The sequence below is a fragment of the Semicossyphus pulcher genome, unplaced genomic scaffold (assembly GCF_022749685.1).
Source record: "Semicossyphus pulcher isolate SPU_LCO1_2020_fin unplaced genomic scaffold, fSemPul1.0.p SCAF_4, whole genome shotgun sequence".
Lineage (NCBI taxonomy): Eukaryota > Metazoa > Chordata > Actinopteri > Labriformes > Labridae > Semicossyphus > Semicossyphus pulcher.
This window is the reverse complement of record NW_027211715.1, coordinates 23893750-23913741: the sequence shown is the minus strand read 5'-3', so window position 1 is coordinate 23913741 and position 19992 is coordinate 23893750. Positions and strand designations below refer to the sequence as shown.

The 19992-nt window shown below is 42.7% G+C and overlaps 1 protein-coding gene across 1 annotated transcript; it reads right to left on the bottom strand.

The window, feature by feature from the left end:
- Positions 1-881: 881 nt before the first annotated feature.
- jak3 (Janus kinase 3 (a protein tyrosine kinase, leukocyte)) lies at positions 882-14958 on the bottom strand. Its single transcript, XM_069679704.1, has 24 exons — positions 14879-14958; positions 13935-14141; positions 13139-13256; positions 12517-12634; positions 12131-12276; positions 11208-11511; positions 10898-11017; positions 10632-10789; positions 10430-10541; positions 9975-10155; positions 7971-8095; positions 7608-7739; positions 7420-7507; positions 7068-7192; positions 6646-6784; positions 6289-6440; positions 5640-5790; positions 5240-5367; positions 3503-3692; positions 2812-2936; positions 2117-2289; positions 1659-1776; positions 1466-1579; positions 882-1365 (listed from the first exon to the last, which is right to left on the bottom strand). Exons 2-24 carry the CDS (start codon positions 14131-14133, stop codon positions 1246-1248), a joined length of 3336 nt encoding a protein of 1111 aa, XP_069535805.1. The 5' UTR covers positions 14134-14141; positions 14879-14958; the 3' UTR covers positions 882-1245.
- Between the last annotated feature and the right edge of the window lie 5034 nt (positions 14959-19992).

Sequence of the window (19992 nt, the reverse complement as noted above, 5' to 3'; positions counted from 1 at the left end):
TTCATTGAACTAGGCTTTAAATAAGTTATATATTAATATAGGGGTCTTTTTTGGGCGGCCAGTACCATGTTGACACTTGATCTGCAGTTTTTGCCACCTTGGCATTTGCTTCATGTCTCTTTGCTGTTTGGACCACACAAATAATCCAGGATTAAAGTGACCAGGTTTATTTAAAGGAGAAGTTCGGTATTTTGAAACCTGGGCTCTATTTTTACAAATTTGGGCGTCAAAATGACTCATGGGAACATAAACGTTTGGAATCTGCCCAGCGGATGGCCTTCGCTGTGGCCGCGATACACCCGCAACGGCTGCAACATAATCCCCTGGGGCAATTGCAACCAGAAACAGAAGTCTCGCTCAAGGAGAAGTCTCGCTCTGAAATCTCACGGGTGGTGAGATGTTACCTGAACTGCTCGATGGAAACGTGAGTTTTCGATATACCAGTCCATCTACGTTCCAACCATCACCTATGATGGGCTCAGCCTTAGAGATAGGGTCAGGAGCACAGACATCCGGAGGGAGGTCGGAGTAGAGCCGCTACTTGAGGTGGTTTCAGGATTAAGATGCCTCCTTGGCGCCTCTCTTTGGAGGTTTTCCGGGCACTTCCAACAGGGAGGAGACCCAGGGGTAGACCCAGAGCTTACTGGATGGATTATATATCCCATCTGGCCTGGGAATGCCCTGGGATCCTCCAGAAGGAGCTGGAAAACATTGCACCTTGCTTAGACTGCTGCCACCTCGGAAGAAAACAGACGGGCGGATGGATGGATGGATGGACATCATAATATTTGACAGCTAGAAACCTGGTGAGTTGAAATATTCTATTTTCATAAATTAAATTCAAGTAATTCTTCAAATAAACTTTATTAAAAACACTGGGAATCTGTACAATCACTTTTACACTGAAAAGAAGAAAGGTATTTTTACACGTAAAGACAAAAGACATTTAAAATAACAAGTTAACTCAATTTGCGGAAAAGTTTCACAGACAATTATTACACAAGAGTTGTCTTTGTATAAAATCAGACTGGAAACACGGAACACTTAAAGTCAGCTTTACTTGAAGGAGCCTGAAGGAGACTTGTGCTCAACACTGCAGGAAGTCTATTATCACTCTGAGCATGCCTACATTACTGTGTGTTTTCCTCAGCTGTGAGTGAGATACCATTGTGAACTGAAATGTCATCATTTCATGGTGTTGCTCTCAAGCAGAAGATCAGCTGAGGGGTGCAGCAAGGCGCCATGTCAGCCTTTAGGACTCTCCCTCTCGTCTTGCATGATGGTTTCAATTTGGTCTCCCAGGCTGGAGAAACACGGCCGATCTTCAGAGTCGTACGCCCAGCAGTGCCTCATCAGACTGTACACCTGGTGTTACAACAACAAGTATAAGAAATATGTTTCCACTTGGAGAGCAGGAGTCTTCCCAAAAGTTTCCTGTATTTACAGTTTTACAACACCAACATACCTTGGCCGGGCAGTTTGGCGGAGCCGGCAACCTCCACTCGTTCTTCAGAATATTTGCCAGATGCATTGAAATGGTCGGACCCTGCACGTTGTACCCAATCTCCTGCATACAAAGCTAAAAGGGGGAAACCACAATGACGTTGCAGTTTGATTAAACAGCTGATTAGACATGAATGGATCGTAAACCTGCTTACTCTTTTTGGGTTGGAGTTCATGTCGCAGTAGGAGAAGAGCTCGTGTAGAACGACTCCAAAACTCCAGACATCTGACTTTTGGGAGAACTTGAACTCATTGATCGCCTCTGGAGCGTACCTGCATTAGATGAGCAGTCTATGGTCAGGTAGAGCCCCAGCAACTGAACAAAAATCATTTAATGGATTGCTGTGGAGCATAACTACACGATGATCTGTTACGTCTGAGCTGTTGAGAAGGATCAGAACATTTGTTTGACAACATGTCGAATGTTTGTTTTCTGCTGCAGAGGAAGATTAGAAGATCGATATCATATCGGAACATCTCTAGCTTCTGCACAACCTCCAGCAACAATCTCGCCATCATTGCTGTGTAGCAGCTCAGGCCGAACAATTGTAGCAAGTTTTGTACTTCAAACTTTAACCATTTTTTCCACTTTGAATTAAAGAGTAAAAGATACCAGAAGATGGGGCTCTCTCCAGGCTGCTTGACACGGTAGTACTCCTTGTCAAAAGGAATGATCTTTGTCAGCCCGAAGTCTGCAATCTTCACCAGCGACTCGCTGGCCACAAGAATATTTCTGGCTGCCAGGTCTCGGTGCACATAGCGCAGGCTCTGCAGGTACTCCATTCCCTGGGACAATTAAAAAGAGCAGAACAGGAGAAAATTCGATATCACCATGGACCTTGGGTGGTATCATATAGTTCAAATAAAGTTAAGTTATTAAGCAACAAGATAGGATATAAGCTACTTCCAGGAGCTGTTGTAAACATCCTTGTTTGTAGCATGCATTCTTTGTGGCTTTGACACTATTTCCAGTTGGCTTTAATGCCATCTCTAATGCTTGTAAAACAGTTTTTTTCCGACCTCAGTGGTTCAGGTTTCTTTCTGCAGGGATTTCAAAAGCAATCTTAAGTTCCCCAAGTCTTCAGTTTCAGTTCCTGCTGGATTTCTTCCAAACAAACATTTGTTATTATATCCTGCATGAATGTGCGCCCCAATGTTCACTGGGAGGTGGCCTTTACTTTATTTCTGAAGGTTTACTGTGGGACACTCTTAACAGATATGTAAATACAGTCTATTTAACCTAGCTTCTGTTGCAATGATTTAATGACAACCATTTGTAGTAGTTTAAACCGTATACCTGACTCTTACCTTACAGATCTGAGAAGCAAAGAGCAGCATCCGCCTGGTGTTGACCATGTGTCGGTTACTCTCCAAATAGCCAATAAGGCTGCCATAGGGCAGGTACTCCATCACCAAACTCATGCTGAGACGACCTTTGAAGTGGCAAACATTAAACAATGGAATCAATACGCAGAGGAAAACTTTCCACAGCTTGAATTAACTCTTAATCCGGGACTCAGTCATGAGCAACTCTGGACAACAGTGTCAGCTTAAGTGTGAATTACAACATAATCCAGGATCACACGGCGAGGCATAAGGGACAGTGACGTCATGAGGACAAAACAATAAGGTATTATTGAGGGACAAAGCTGCCTTAGAATTATGACTTCATTTAACTAGTGCTGAAGACTTTGTTGAGTCTGTTCATCAGTTGTTTTGATCTAAATTATCAGATTGGGTCAAAGGTGAAAACGATCACGACTGGCTTAAAAAACCCAAGATGACATCAGCCAAAATGTTCAGCATCAGGCTTCAGAACAGAAAGGGAATGGGTGTCATCACAGAGGCATCATTCACTCCTTTCATACAGTGTTGTTGTTGGCTAGTGGCTAAAAGCAATTCGACTCACACACCTAACTAGTAAAAAAACCTGTTCGGCTGGACATCTTCACATAGAAGAACAAGGACTAAACACTATTTGCTCAGTTGGTTTTATTACCCGTGCTGTAGCAGACTCCCCTGTACTTGACGATGTAGTTGTTTTGGAAAACGCTGAGGATGTTGACCTCCTTCTTGAAGTCCTCCATGGTCGACTGCTTGTTGGGCTGCAGCTTCTTCACAGCGACCAGCTCGCCCGTGTTATCTCCCAGCGGGTCGTAACGGCAAAGTTCAACACTGCCAAAGTTTCCCTGTGAAAGGTTTCAGTCGTTATATTGGTTACAGACCCCCCCAAAAACCCCACTATACATGTGACAGCTGAGGATAAACAGTCTCTACCAGAAGAGTCCCGGCAGCGATGTTAGGTGGAACACAGCAGTGATCTGCTATTCAGAAAAAACAGGCCGTATACTGCTGTGATTAACCAATCACAATTTTTGTCCAACTATCCTGTTATTGCTACTGTTTGGGACTTTTTAGAGTAAATGCAATAGGAAATAAATGAGGTGTGTTGGCTTACCGTTTAACATTCAAACTAACATTACTGCCGTAATAGGTAGGTTGAAAATGATTAACTTAAACTGGTTGGAATTAAACCGAGGTCAGAAGGAGTCAGTTATTATTAACAAGGTGAGCGCTCTGCCAGGAGAGCTAAGTGGGTGGGATACTTTGCAGGGTTCAAATTAAAATAGTTTTATACAACTGTAATGTTATAACTGTAAAAAAATAGTAAATGAGTACTACAGAATGGGGAAATTTGGCAGAGGCCTGGCAGAGGAGTGAATTGATCCCAGGCTTTCAGGAGGAAATTGCGATTAATAGGGAAGTGCTCGAGCAGGTGAGCTAATCAGGTACCGCTCTTTTTGGGAATTGTTTTCAGTTAGTCAAAGTACGGCATTAATGATTAATGAAAAGTGATTTTTGCAGAGGAAAATGAATGAACTGGTATGGAGCCAAAGCTAATTGGGTGCCTCTTTTTTGAGAATGACCAGAGCTTTTGCAATATTGTTGTCGTGAGTTATTCTAGTTTAGTTGTGTTTTTTGTATTTCGGGGTTCGGATATTGTTTCCTGTTTTACCTTCTCACTTTGTCCCTTGTTGTCATGAGTTCTCATTGTTTAGTTTTGTATTTAGTTTATTCCGTGTTCTTGTCACGTTTTAGTCTTGTGTCGTTAGTATTTCATTTGTGTTTCATTGCTTGGATTATTTCCTGTTTTACTTTGCAGCCCTGTCAGTCCTGCGTTTGGTTTCTAGCGTTTCCTGTTTTATTTTGTAGTTCTTGCCCCTTGTATGCCATGTCTTGTTTTACTCCCGTTCCTTTGTTCTGTTTCCCGCCTTTCAGATTGTGTTTCCTGCCCTCATTGTGTTCACCTGTGTTAATTAGTCTCACCTGTCCCTGATTACCCTGTGTGTATTTAGTCTCCGTGTTCCTACCCTTCTGTGCCAGTTCATGTCCGTGACCTGTTGGCCTTCCCCCTGTGAATTTGTTCCTCGTGTTTCTACACTGGATTATCTTCGCGCCTCCCCTGAGTAAGTGTTTTGGAGTTTGCCTTTTTGTTTGTAATTCACTTGTTTTTTCCTTTGTTTTATTTATTGAATCATTAAGACTGCACCTGGGTCCTCCCCCTTTCTGCTTAACCTCAAATCCTAACAATTGTAAAGTAATTGCAAACGGAAATGAATGAGCTGCTTTCAATTCCTTGTTTGCCTGGCCAAAGTATGGAACTCTTCTATTAATGATGTGACCACTCGATGAGGTCAGGTAAAACCCAAAACTTAAGATCATCAAATGGGCTTACTTTTCCCAGGCTGGAGATGTAGCGTAGGTGTCTCTCCTCAAACAATGTCTGGTCTTGTTGATCCGGGCTCATGACTCTCCACACAGGGTTCTGTGTGACGGGCTCAGTGGCATGGAGAATCACGTAGTCTGCCATGAAACAAGATATATATCAGTCTTTTTTGTTTTCTTATGTTGCTGAATTATATGATTCAAAACAGAAGCTGTTTAAAAAAAGAGTACAAGATCAAATGAGTGAAGAAAAATGTGCAAATCTGGGTCATCTGACTGATTCCATAGAAACTTCAAGAATACAAAAACAACTGTTGAAAGGTTTCATCAGGGTCAATTTATAAAATAAAATGTTCAACCTTTTTATCTGTCAGTCTCACTATCAGCTACGCAGTGATTCACATCTTTACCTGAGGTGATCAGGCTGTTGAGCTGACGGATAATGCCGCGACAGGAAGGTCTGAAGGCAGCCTGGTAGTCCATACACTGAGTGATCAGGTCAGCCAGCTCTGTCCACTGAGAGGGCGGCAGCTGCTGGTGGCTCTCGTAAAACTGACGCTTCTGCACAAAACAAACAATAACGTTCACTTACTCTTACACTTAATGTCCTGCACTTTGAGTTTAAGTATGTTTGTGTTAATTTGCCTTCTCCTAGAAACAATGACATTTATTCAAGTTATGGCTTAAAAGCTTCTAAGTACACTCAGGCACTCAAATGTTATGTCATACAACGTTTGTCAGCTGTTCCTATCGTATATATTGCTTAATGCATACAGTAAATGCTTTGTAATGTCCTCACCATAACCCTGAACAAGGCGTGCTGTTTTCCATCATCTCAAACATGGTAACTAATGAAACCTTTTGTTGAGGACTTTGAGTTTGGTTTCATTAATCTGGCAATCTCTTCTATCCAATAGGATTTTAGCACCCCTAAACTATAGCAGGAAAGTTTTAGCACATATGAAAGTCATTTGGATGACTATACTATACTATGACAACCTGTTACCCTGCCACATCAGTGTTCGATGTACAGTCAATGATCTGTGAAAGTGGGAGTACCAGGTTTAAGTCCCAGCCTCGCAGCGGATTGTTCCCACCGTTGAAGATTTCCCACACAGTGGCACCAAAGCTCCATTTATCACTCTCCAGAGTCAGGTTGTCTGGAGCCTCCAGCACCTCAGGGGCCACCCAGGGGATCCTGTCCAGGATCACTAAAGCAGCGCACACAGAAACGCATATTCTCACATAATGCTCCGAGATAAGTGAAAAACAGGTGTTGGAGAATATAAATCAAATTGTTATCTATCATCTCTATTTTAAGTCACAGGACATCGTTCAGTTATCTCTCCTGCTCTGTCCAGCCTGTAATATTCAGTATGTTCTACAAATGGACCTGTTGGTATTGAACCATTTTACCTTCTCTGCCCAGCATGGCCACGCTGATGCCTGGGTCGCTGAGCTTGATGAAAGGAGGACTTCCCTGGGACGGGTCACCTTCTCTGGCCAGCAGCAGGTTTTTGGCACAGATGTTCCCATGAACAATATTTTTCTCTTCCTGCAAGAGAGTTTAATATTAAAGTTAACTCATTACAGTCGGCCACATTAGGCTCCTTTTTTAGACCATAACTGAGCATACATGTGTCGTTATGGAGATGATTTCAACAAATCAACAACCACTTTTATTTTGCCGTTAGTGATGCAACTGGGGTAGGTAACAGTTCATATTTAATTTTATGGTTTTATGTCACACACACACACACACAGGGAACAAATACACTTGGCATTTAAAGCGCATTGACTTTTTTTTTTTAGATCTGGTATCTCAAAGTTGATCTTACCAGGAAGTTTAGGACAGACGCAAGTTGCTTTGCTACGTCAAGTTTCCAGCTCACTGACACAGATCTCCCTCTCTTCAAGTAGAGGTCAAGAGCCCCGTACTCGACAAACTCCTGCACCATGATGTCTGTAAGGCACAGCAAGGATTGTTTCTACAGCTGAACTTCAAATGAACACAGAGTCAAAAACTCTCAACCACAGTCAACAGACAGAGTCGGGGTCACATGAGGATTTAATCTGAATTATTATGAGGAAAATGTTTTGTAAGAATGAGTTCACTGGTTCATTAGTTTTGTTTGCCGTTGTTAGCTTTGAAATGCTTTGTACACATTAGCCTCGTGAAACTGAACTCACTTTTTGCTCCATGAACACTAACACCGTACACATGGAGGAGGTGTTTGTGTGCAATCTGGCTCATTAAGCTGGCAGCTTCAAAGAATGACTGAGAAGTGGAAAAGAGAAGGAAACAACGTTTGATAGATTAATAAATAATCTCCAATAATGATAAAAAATTCAATGTTTTTTAAAGTGAAGACACCGACCTCCCAGCAGTTTCTGTGAATGGCATCAAGCTCTTTGAGGAAAACATCTGTCTCGTGTTTCTCCCCATCACGGATGTCAGTTTTGCAGCCCTTGAAAATTCGGGTGAAGGATCCCTGTCCGAGGCTGTCACCCTGCCAGGAAATTCAGAAACAACATTAAAGTTTCCTCATTATAAGAAACATTTTGCCCCTGAAATACTTTGACTATCATAGTGGTAGCGGTTAGCATCATTTATAGCATAAAAGTTGTGGTAGGATCAGTTGCAGCAACAGTAGTTCATGGTAAAGAAGATCTAGAAACCTTTACTGATCTTTACTCATGAAATTCAGGAGTGTGAATGTGAGTCGTGTTTACGTACGCACCCATTTCAAGTCTTCATACTTGATCATGTGAAACTGGATGTGACTGAATTTGTTCCTTTCAAGTGTCGGGGACCCTTGAGCCTCGACAGCACTGCTGCTGCGTATGATGATCAGATTTGTGAGCTCTGTAAGAACAGCAGGAAACACGGGCAATGTTAAAGAGTCTGTGAAAGCTGCAAGTTTGAAGGCACATATCTCAGTTCAAGTAAAAAATGAAGGTGTTTAATCAATACAGGATTATAAGTGAGTGACAGGGAAAATTGTAAGAATTGGTTATTAGTTATAGGTTATACAACAGTTAGTTCTGACCAAGTAATCTGATTGGACAAGAGCCATTCCATGAGTGGTGATATAGAGACAACATCAGTGGGAATTTTCACTGTGTATCACTCCGCCTCAGCCAGGTGTTCTGAACACAGCAGACTCTTGTTTCACTGGTTGCTTTATAAATTAAATCAAACAGATGAATTTACGTGATGGAAAAACAGCATCTGTGGTAACATGTAGACACAGTGCAGGAGAATGTTTGGGTTGCTTGGCAACAAAAATCCAGTTTCAGTTAAGTTGTGGAACTAGTTCAGTTGGTGGAACAAAAAACAATCTGTTGTTGTGCCGTTTTATGATAATGGAACATGCAGTTTATACAAATACACAAATAGACAGTCGGTTGACGAGAGGAAAAAAACAACAAAGCAGCCTCAACAGCTTCAATGCACCTTGAGATTGATTCTATACATCTCTGAAACTCATCAAACCATTCAGTGAGCCCTCGGGCCCGATGGATGGGGGCTTTGTAGTCCTGAACCCTCCCAGAAGGATAGAAATGTTTCATCTTAACAACTTTGTAAGTTTTACAGTGACTCTTTCCCCTGTCAAGGACCCAAACTATGCTTTTAGAAGGCCCCCCAAAGCATAACAGAGCCCCTCACTTTAGGGGTCAAACAGTCAGTGGCAACCATAGACTGTATAAAAAGATGGACGACATGACAGCTCTCCAAAAGTGAAGCCAAAACATCGTTATCGCCCCCTGCTGGCTGGCTGCAGTTTAGGTCATATAGCCCGCCTCCTCCATGTTAACAGATTGGACATGAGTCAAACTATAAAATCAAAATACACATCAAATAAATGTTTCTCAAACATGGTTTCTGTCATTATAGTTAGTTCTTATCATGCTGATTTATGTCCAAGTGTTCATTTTTCTGACAAGTTTATTTTTAATTAGTTATTTGATGCTGTAAAAAGGATGATTGACAGCTCTGTTGACAAATACGACTCTGTTCCGGATTAGCAGAGTAGAGGAGGAACGACGAGAGGAGACGTAAGTAAAACAATCACTACAGTCATTGAAGTTTACACATCTGTGAACGTCTGCTTCAGACCAACACAAAGAAGCTGCTCTGCTGTTAAATACGCCACGAGCAGGATCCTTGCTGTTTTTTCCAGTAATTTAGGTGTGTGCTTTGGTTAGCAGAAGTGGCTATGGCGGCTCCACCCAACAATCTCTATTTTGGTGCTATTTTGGCTTCAATGTCACACAATGAGAGCAGATGGAGACGCGTCGTCCGTCTATATATACAGTCATTGGTGGCAACTAGTTTGTGTGTTCAGAGCTTTTGTTTTGTACAACAATGAGAATTTTAAAAATGAGAATACAAAGGCCAAAGCCTGTTTTTAAAGTTACATTCAAGCCTTAGGGGCTGCTGTGGCTCAGTGGTAGAGTTGACTGCTGCAGTCACATGTCCAACTGTCTTTGGGCAAGCGATGAACCCCAAATTGCTCCTGCAGGCATAGCCATCAGCTATGAATGTCCATAGACACTGATTGGAGATTGGCAGTTAGGCCTTTGTCCATCAGTGTGTGAATGTGACATGCAGTGTAAAAGCGCTTTGAGTGGTCAGCAGAGTAGAAAAGCACTATATAAGTACAGTCCATTTACCTTGATATTTACTATGGTGTATATTTAGGATAGGATTTAGTATCATATGCATGACTTGGGCAACAAACCTTTAGGTCGAGGTGGACAGCAGCGAGTCAACTTGACAGGTACGTCGGCCAGTAGCAGCTTGTTGTGTTGGTAATAGCTGGTGAGCTCTCTCAAGCTGGAAAATGATTTCTGGACCCCAGGAAGACTAAAGTGCTCATTCTCAATAATAAGACAGTCTTTGTAGTCAAGTCCAAGTGGAGTCTGCAAAAATAAAAATGTGCATCAATTTTTTACAACACTCTTGAGATTGTTGAAACAGCATTCTTGAGTAAACTTCATGAAATAGATTCCACACACTTTTTATTTGTGCAAAAATTTTAGCGACAAGCAAGTGTTCAATGTTCAGAAAAACCAGTGCATCATCTGCATAGAGATACACTTTTATGACTACGAATGACAGAGACATGTGGTTTCCTTGTAATCACAAGAAAGTACATAACATACATAACATAAATACATAAATAGCAACGTTTACCTGAACACAAACAGTCAGGAAGTAGTTGTGAAAGATCTCGGGACTCTGCCGAAGAAGGAACGCACCACCCTTAAACCCTGACTTCTTCAGCTTGTGGACCGCCACCTCTGACCTGATCAAAGAAGGTGAGACAGAAATATTTAAAATGGTACATGGGGATGGTGGGATTTGATCCGTGTCAACATTAATCCAAACGACTCACGTGACTGGGCCGTGACAATAGTCTTTGATCCTCTCAAGAATACTTGGAGGAGCAATGTCCTGACAGAAGTAGTGGCTAGAGTCCGTGGTCAGTCTGAAGTAGCCGTCAACAAGTGACACAAAAGAGAGAGCTTCTTTGAGACTCTGAAATGTGGTTTCCTGTAGTGCAAAACAATAATATAGATTATCAACTTAAAACAGTAAAATCTGAAAATAAAGACTTTGCCATTTAAGGTAAATATTGCTTACATCCAATTATATTCTTACCAAACATCTGTCATCTTTGCGTGTAATTGTCACCATCCTGTTGTCTTGGGGGACTTGCTCATGGCTTAACCTCGTTATACTGATGTCGATGATTTCTTTGAAATCACAAAAGGTCTGCCACTGAAAACAAAAAGAGGGGCTGATTATTCATCTTATCTCAGCATTGGACCATATAAGCACTTTGGCCTGCCGGGGTATATTTTTATACTTTGGAATGGCCTGCATAAAGGCACTGAACAAAGGACTACCTGGATCGAATAAATGAAGACTAAATCTTCAAAAACTGCAACCCCATTTTACAAGTTCTTACCACAGCAGAATCAGGGGGACAACTTCCACTGGTTTCAATTCCACTTTCCCCTGTGACCCGCACGAGAGAGGAATTTGACTTTGAATTGGAGAAAGAAGAATTAATCTGGAAGGTTTCGCTGCCCAAAGAAGGCTCGATGTCGGCAAGTTCAATGAGGTACTTGAGCTTCAAGCTGCACTCGTCGACCGAGCAGCAGCCGATCTTCCTTAAGTAATGCTTGAGGGTGTTTCGGATTCGATAACGATCCAGCCGGTTTCGTTTCTGGATGTCCTGGCGATGCAGCTTGGGAAGGCATGATTTGTAGCTGAAACACAAACAGTATAATAATAGTTGTTATGACTGCAAGCTGCATGTCATAAATGACAAATAGTTTAAAGGGGGGGTATTATGCTAATTTCAAGCTTCATTTTTCACTCTGTGATACCTGTGGAGTAGCTTAGCATCATTTACAGTTTAAAAAACTCCTCATTGTTCTCACACTGGTGCTCTGTGCAGGCCCTCATACAGCCTCTGCCTGAAACGACTCAGTGTCAGCTCTGTCCCTTTAAGAAACCCCGCCCCAATTAGCCCACTTTCTTCTGATTGGCCAGCTCTCCAAATCCTGCTGAGGCAGCATGTAGAAAAAACTGTGTGAAACCTGGCTTTCACAGCAGCCTGCAGACTGAGCTGAGAAGCCTGTGGGTTTACTCCAACATACTTTTACCTACAGATCTGAAACTTCACCCACGTTTAGTCTGAACATCCAACATCGTAACATTATATATATGGCTTAAAATGTGAAACAGCATATTACCCCCTCTTTAAGAACAAATGTAAGAATCTATGTCATATTCTAGAGAGTTTTTCGTTGCTTAAACTCTGAACTAACTGCTGATTTTGGTTGGATGATTTCTGGTTTGGGAGATAGGAAACATTTGAAATACCTCACAGTCTTGCAGAGCTCTCTTACACTCTGATGACGCTCTTTAGCTATTCTCCATAAGTCCAGCACTGCAAGGCCAAGGCATTCCTCTTGGGCGCTCAAAGGTGGAGAGACTCCAGCCTCACTGGCAATAAAGTCACTTCGCATCTATATGTAATAAGTGATATGTAATCAGTGATGGACAAGTACATTTAGAATATGGTCAATGCATGTAACTATTTCAGGCATCAGAGTGTGTGCTAATTCCGTATTCAAATTAAGTTAACATTTTGAAGCATAGACATTTGAGACATTACTGACACTTGCAAAAAAATATGCACAGTATACGATGAAATTATCAATCTTATTAAGTCAACAAACTTCCATTTTGTAAACATTTTATACTACCTGAGCAAAGAGATAATCAATGACGCTGTAGTCAAGCACTGGACTGACTCTGTCTCTGGTCAGACTGTAGCGGTACGATGCTCTTGGTCCTTGTCCAAACCAGTTTCCAAAGAAAAACCTGCATACCAAAAATAAGCGCATTATCACCATAGCATGATATTATCAAAGAGTTAACTTCTCGCAAGCATGACGACAACTAGCACCGCCAAAGCGTTTATATCTTTCAGAGAAGATGATTCAAATGCACGTTCAGCTGTGCATGCATCTTAGCATAATCAGATATTGAGTGTATCACTTGTGCAATGAAATTTCCTTTCTATCTTTCACAGGTTGAACCCCTATTGTATTGGGTATAATTTCCTCTACCACCATCATGTCAAAATATGAAGCATACACACGATATTCACATGTAATATTCATATTCAGGAATTACATTTTTCCTACATGCTCCCAGGGAAATAAACTTTTATTTGAATGACCCCATCAAGGGAGTGAAGGAAGCGGGTGCAAAGGGTAATGACGTCTATACTTTATACTGCTCGCCTCACTTCCCACAATTATGCTTTCAAAATTACTTCCTTCTGTGAAAGAGTGAATGATTGACAGCTGATTTTTCACTCACCTGACTCTAAACTGCACTTGTAAGCTTTCTTCTATGTTGAACATGTGTGATGGAGGATACCAAAATGAGAGATCAGCCGATGCCAACCCAAAAAGGCTCTGATACACTGGTAAGACTCCTGGAGAAAGAGATCACGTACACCATTAGGGCATGACAAGGCAGGTGAAGGTATAATGACTTCGACAGCATTAACCCTTTTGCACACTGATACCCTGTTCCCACCAAAATTAACGTGTTGATTGAGGTTTTTCAGACCCGGGAAGACCCGCTAATAAATGCAGATTGTCTCTCTTCCCATTGCCAGTGAAGTATCCTCCTGTCGGTCTCTTTTCTGCTGCGTCACCGTTTGACGTCACAAAAGTGTCCGAAACAGGGTTATTACACAGTGAAGATGATACGGTGGTTAGGTCTTTATTGTATCTATAACTCGTTCAGCCTGTGTATCAAACTTGGCGCGGACAAATTTGGAACGATGTTTGAGCGCAGCTCGGAGGGAGACGGGCGGAATTTGTAGCTGAGATGACAAGGAGTCGCCGAAGTTACCGACGGAGCATAGCATCGCGCCGGAAAGGTGGCGGAGATTAGCGTGTCGACACGGGTTTTGTGTTCCCATCAATGCCGATCGGAGCCGAGGCGATAATGACCCGGGTCTGAATGCCGACTGTAACCTTTCCCACTAAGCAAAAAAGCCGGGTGTTAGCTGATTTTTTGACCAGTGGGAAAGCAGCTCTATACATTTACAAGAACATAATGTAGTACAGATTTGATGACTCATCAATCGCCGGAGAAATCTTACCACATTTCTTGCACGCTTGGATGCAGACATTTTCAGCAGAGATTTGGCCAGATGAAATGTGTATTGTTGTTTCGTCCTTTGTGGCTGGGAAGAAGTAGAGGTGCACTTGTAAACTGGGACCAGTGCTGGAGCTGGACCTCTGACTGCCTCCACGGTCTCTGATGACCAGAGGGGCAGACTCCTCCTCACTGAGATCCATGGGGAAATCTGAGGACCAAACCAACAGATTTTAAATCTTTTTCAGGAAACTTCTAGATTTGGATAACAATATCACAATCTATTGCTTGACAGTGGAAACAGTGTTGAGAACATTTTCTCAAATTCAGCGAAACTTAACAGAAAAGTCTAAAAGCAAAGATTCTGTTACTGTTCATGATATGTTTTATCACGTAGATAGATGTCATGTCATTTAAGCTTAGAAATGCCTTTGTAGACCACATGTGAGGAGAATTCCCACCATGACTCTAAATGATTCAAAACGTCAAATTCAGACTTGGGGGGGATTCCCGTTATATTATAATAAATGCTCCCCACGTTCTGTGTAAATGAATCAGGAACACAGTTAAATGCAGAATGGTGGCTGACGTAACGGCAAATCAGTTTTTCACCAAGTGTTTTCAGTTACTTCATTTACCTTAATAACAACACAGATCTGGTTACTTTCACCTGGTAAAAGATCATTTAAATCAGTACAATCATTTTATTTGGTCACAATGAATAACTAACCCTTTATTAAACGGTTGGTGAACATCCATTCTTTGTCAAAGCCAGAAGAAGCTGAATAAAGGTTGAAAAGTAGCTTGAAGGAGCCGAAACATGGCTAAACACATTGTGAGGTCAGTATAAAGTAAAAATTCTGACAATTCTCAACACAGCACAGAGACTTCATTCCTACAAACTTGTACAATATCATAAATAATTGAATGAATTTGTTGGAGTTTTACCTTTACACGAAAACGGCAGAAATCCTCATCACAATTATTCCGTCAGGTCTTCTTTGACTTTACTGCCTTCACACTGTGTGTCGTGTTGTGTTGTGTCGTGTCGTGTGTGTAGTGACAGGAAGTAGGATTTCCTGATTTAGAGAAGCAGATGCGACACGATCAACAGTTTTTTGTCCTCCCTTTCAAACTGTTCTCATTTAGCTGACCGAGCTGAAACAGGTACTAATGCAAGTAAAGTGAAGTCTGTTGAAGCAGGACAGCCTTGTTGTAAAATGTTGCACAGTGACTTTGAGAACGTGTTACTTCTCTTGCTAAACATTTTACTGGACATGTGACATGAAAGATGCTTGAATTTTTTTTCAAATTAATTCCTTCAAATACTAAGATGAAGCAGATATCGCACAGTTGTGTCAGTTGTGCAATGAAATGTACTTACATTTCATAAACAGTGGATAAGAGCAAGCTAACACATGGCTAAGGAACACAGACAAAACTACCAATGAACAGGTGTGCTCAGTACTGTGTAATAAATCTTCCAGTGGTAGTCCTCCTTGGAACAATCTTGGGGAACAGCCACACGTCCCTGGGAAATGGGAGGACGAATAACAGGCTGAGCACAGTGCGCTGAGATATGTGATGAGACCGGCTGGCCTTCACTGCCTCCCAGGCAGAGCGCCTATTCAACCCCGGTTGTCGGCGGGTGGACAGCTGCGAAAGGCAGGGTTAGCAACAAACCTCCCCAACAACAGAGTGTGGAAGTGCACAACAGATTTGCGCCACTGTTGCCGGACCCTGGATCTTCATCTGATGACCTAGATAACCTCCATCCTCAGGCAGCAGGGTAAGGACTGTAAGCATGTGAAAAAGTAAAAGGCTTCCCGGGAAAGCTAAGGCCTGGGCCTCAGACTCTGATTGTTGGCGACGCTGCTGTGAGAGATACAAAGAATGTGCAGTAAAAACACCAAAGTACTCTGTTTTCCCAAGGATATGGTCTCTGACATGGCAGAAAGAATCCTGCATATTGTTGCTGCACATCCCACTAGGAAAAATATCATGCTGCACATACAGGGTCAAATGATATTGCAAAGACCTACATGCTCTCAGGGAGATAAACTTTAATTTGAATTGACCCCATCAAGGCCGCGAAGGAAGTGAGTGTAATGGGCAATGACGTTCGTGTTAAGCTGAGTTTCACTTCTTTATACTCTATACTGCTCGCCTCAGTTGCCACAATGATGTTTTCTATTATTGTGCATGTTGTAGTGATACAGAAGACTTCCCCTCTCTCTGCACGCTCTACCCAGGCACCCTCCCTCATCTAAAACAAACTAAGTATTTGTCCACATCCAACACTACTAATCCCCTGCTGTGTGAGAAAGTCCAGAAAATGTCACGACCGAAATGTCCTGAAATTGTTTGGAAATTGTTCATGTGTGAACGGGGCTTCACATCTTTATGATCCTTAAAGTTTTTCCTCCATTGAAGGCAATTCAGTTCTGTGCGGAAATCGATACTACAGGAAAAGAGCCGAAGCTCAAGCTGAGCTCTGTGGTTTCCCTACTTAGCATAGAGGTTAGCTGCTTCCTGTTAAAGCTGCTACAAAACTGCAAAAAGCTGACAGTACTTAAAGTTATACTATAGAAAAGTACAAGTAAGCTGATTACTTTTGCAGGAGTACTCTGATTACAAGTAATCCGACACTCTTATTGGAGTACTCAAAAGAACATTATCAAAGACAGTACACACCCACAACACAGTCTCTTCACACTTCTGCCCTCAGGCAGGCGCTACAGGAGTGTGAAATCTAGGACAACAAGACAGACAAACAGCGTCTACTCACAGGCCATCAGACAGCTGCCCCCCTCTCCCTCCCATCCAATCCCATCTTTGTTTTTACTGTTGCGTGAAGGGAGACTGACAAAGTAAGAGTTTCATTGTATGGTGTAACCGCTGTGTTTTTACCGTGCATATGACAATAAACTTCTTGACGCTAGAAGGCTCTTGGTTCTGTTTCCTGGCTGGAGCCTTTTTTTAAAAATTAATATTTGGCATCCATTTAGCTCAATGGATGAAGCACCCGTCCCTGCACCAAAGATTACATTCACACACTGGTGCAACTCCCACCCCTGCAAGGCGGTCTAAAATATTTCCCTCTCAAGTGCAGTCATTTAACCTTACAAGTTCTGCAAAACCATAAGGATAAATAAAACATTTGAACAATCCCCCTCAAGAGGAGCATCCACTTAGCTCAGTGGATAAAGCAGCTGTCCCGTGTAGCGATGAAGAGATACTCACGTTGGTTCGATTCCAACCATCATTAATATTTCCCTGTCAGTGCAGTCATTTAACCTTAAAAATGTGCAAAATGACAGAAACTTCATAATTCTAAATGTTTCACATCAGATCCCCCCTACTAGTGCTGTAATTTAAGTTAAAGTTATTCAGCACTATAAGGATTTGAAAACTCTGAATGAACACCTTAACGAAGGGTATCCACTTAACTATTTGAATTAGAGCACCTGCCCCATGTCTGAAAGCAAACATATGCACCCTGGTTAAAATCCAAAGGCAGGCCAATCAGACAGCTCAATGGATAGAGTACCCGATCTGTGTATCAAAGGGTCCGTTCAGACCCTGATTACCATTAATCCGATTACTTTCTCCGGCGGACTCTGATTACAATTAATCTGATTACTTTCTCCAGAGTACTGTGAACTCCAAATGAACCCATTAAGTTAGGGCAGTCAGATAGCTCTCGGGATAGAGTACCCGACCCTCGAATTAAAGGGTACGTTCAGACCCTGGTTCATATCCCACCTCTGCCAACATTTCCAATTCCTCCACAGTCATTTAACAATACAATTATGCACAACTGAAATTATCTCAAAACTCCAAATGAACCCTATAAAGCAAAGCTCTCAGATAGCTCAATAGATAAAGTTACTCGACCCTTGAATAGAAGGGTATGTTCAAATGGTACAAGTCAATCCATCCATGCCCAGGAGGCAGGAGGCATCCTAACCAGATGCCCGAACCACCTCAACTGGCTCCTTTTGATGCGAAGGAGAAGCGTCTCTACTCCGAACTCCCCCCGGATCTTCGAGCTCCTGACCATATCTCTAAGGCTGAGCCGAGACACCTTTCGAAGGAAACTCATTTCGACCGCTTGTACTCGCGATCTCATTCTTTCGGTCACTACCCAAAGCTCGTGACCATAGGTAAGGGTTGGAACGTAGATCGACTGGTAAATCGAAAGCTTTGCCTTCAGACTCAGCTCCCTCTTCACCACAATGGTCCGGTACAACACCCACATTACTGCTGATGCTGCACCGATCCGCCTGTCCATCTCACGATCCATTTTACGCTCACTCGTGAACAAGACCCCGAGATACTTAAAATCCTTCACTTGAGACAAAGACTCCAATCCACCTGCCCGGCGCCTCTCACCCTGGGAAACTCCGGAAAAGGCGAGAGTCCAACCCCTCTCTAGGATATTGGTTCCAGAACCGGAAGCTGTGCGTGTATGTGAGCCCAATTATATCTAGTTGGTAATGCTCCACCTCCCGCACCAGCTCCGGCTCCTTCCCCACCAGAGAGGTGACATTCCATGTACCAAAAACCAGTCTATGCTGCCTTTGTCTGCTGCACGGTTTACAATGCACCCGACCCCTATGCCTATCCTTGCAGGTGGTGGGCCCACAAGGCGGCGGCTCCACATTGCTCAATTGGGCTGAGCTTGGCCAGGCCCCATGGACAAAAACCCGGCCACCAGACGCTCGCCCCAGCATTCCCCCCAGTTCTGGCTCCAGGGGGTAGCTCCGGTCTCCCTGGTCCGGGCGAGGTAGCTGTCCCACGTTCTTGCCTCTTCATAGGGGATTTTTGGGCAATTGTCCTAATGCTGCACTTTCAACCTTTCAACCTGTGGAGGAGTCGTGCATGAGACAGCCATCACTCTGTCTGTCTCTGCAAACAAGTACTCCTGTCTACAGTTCACAGGAGCCGAGTGCAAAATAATATGTGATACAACCTTATGTTGCACTTTCAACCTTTCAACCGGCGGAGGAGTCATGCATGAGACAGCCATCACTCTGTCTGTCTGTCACTGTAAACAAGTACTCCCATCTACAGTTCACAGGCGCAGAGTGCAGGAGCCGAGTGCAGGAGCCGAGTGCAGGAGCCGAGTCGTGCATGAGACAATTTTATTTAAGTCTCATCTAAGTCTAATTGGTGCACAGGGCGTAATTTAAAGTCTGTAGTAACTTTCAGGTCAAAGTCGGATGTAACGTTACACCCAGGAGTACGCCCAGCGTGTGCCCTCTGCCTCATGCTGTCTGCATGCACTCTCTCTCTCTCTGTGTGAGTGCAGTTCGTTATACATACTAATATTTATGAATATATATGAATAGGGATAGCATATATTCTACTGAAATCCCTGATGAGGACTTCGCAGGCCGTGGATAAATTCCCGCCTCTATAGCCGCGGAACTCTGGCATCACAGCGCTGGCATCTTGTGCGCTTGTGGCATCAAAGACAGGAGCTGTGGCTGGTGCTGCTGACGCGGATGGCTGGTTTAGCATATTCCCAAAGCACTGAGGGGACGGAGTTATCATGAATCAGTGACATTTTTTTTGTTGAAAATATATAATTGTCATGTTTCATGTCGGACTTCACCAGATATTACCAGTAAAAAAACATCAATTACTAGATAACGGAAACCCCGGTATTATTTTGGGCCGCCAGTTGATGATCACTGCCATAACTCTGTTAAATCTGCTGATACCAATGCAACGGTAAGGTATCAGCAAAACCTCCATACTTGACGTGCATTTCTTTTAACCATTTTTAAACTCTGTATGGGTGACTTATCCCCTTGTAGTTCACATAGATTGAAGATTGGGCTTTCAGGTTCACCCATTATCTGAGACAGCAGAATTAACAAAAATACATTCAGTTCATGCACTCTGCCTCAGCCACAAAAGATGTGGAAACACTCACCTTTGTAGCCATCCAGAGGATCACCTTTGCTCAATTTTAGAAACAGTAATTATGAAAACAATAATGGTGGAAATGGTTATGATGATAAAGTTATGGTTAATATTTTCCATTTGTTAGC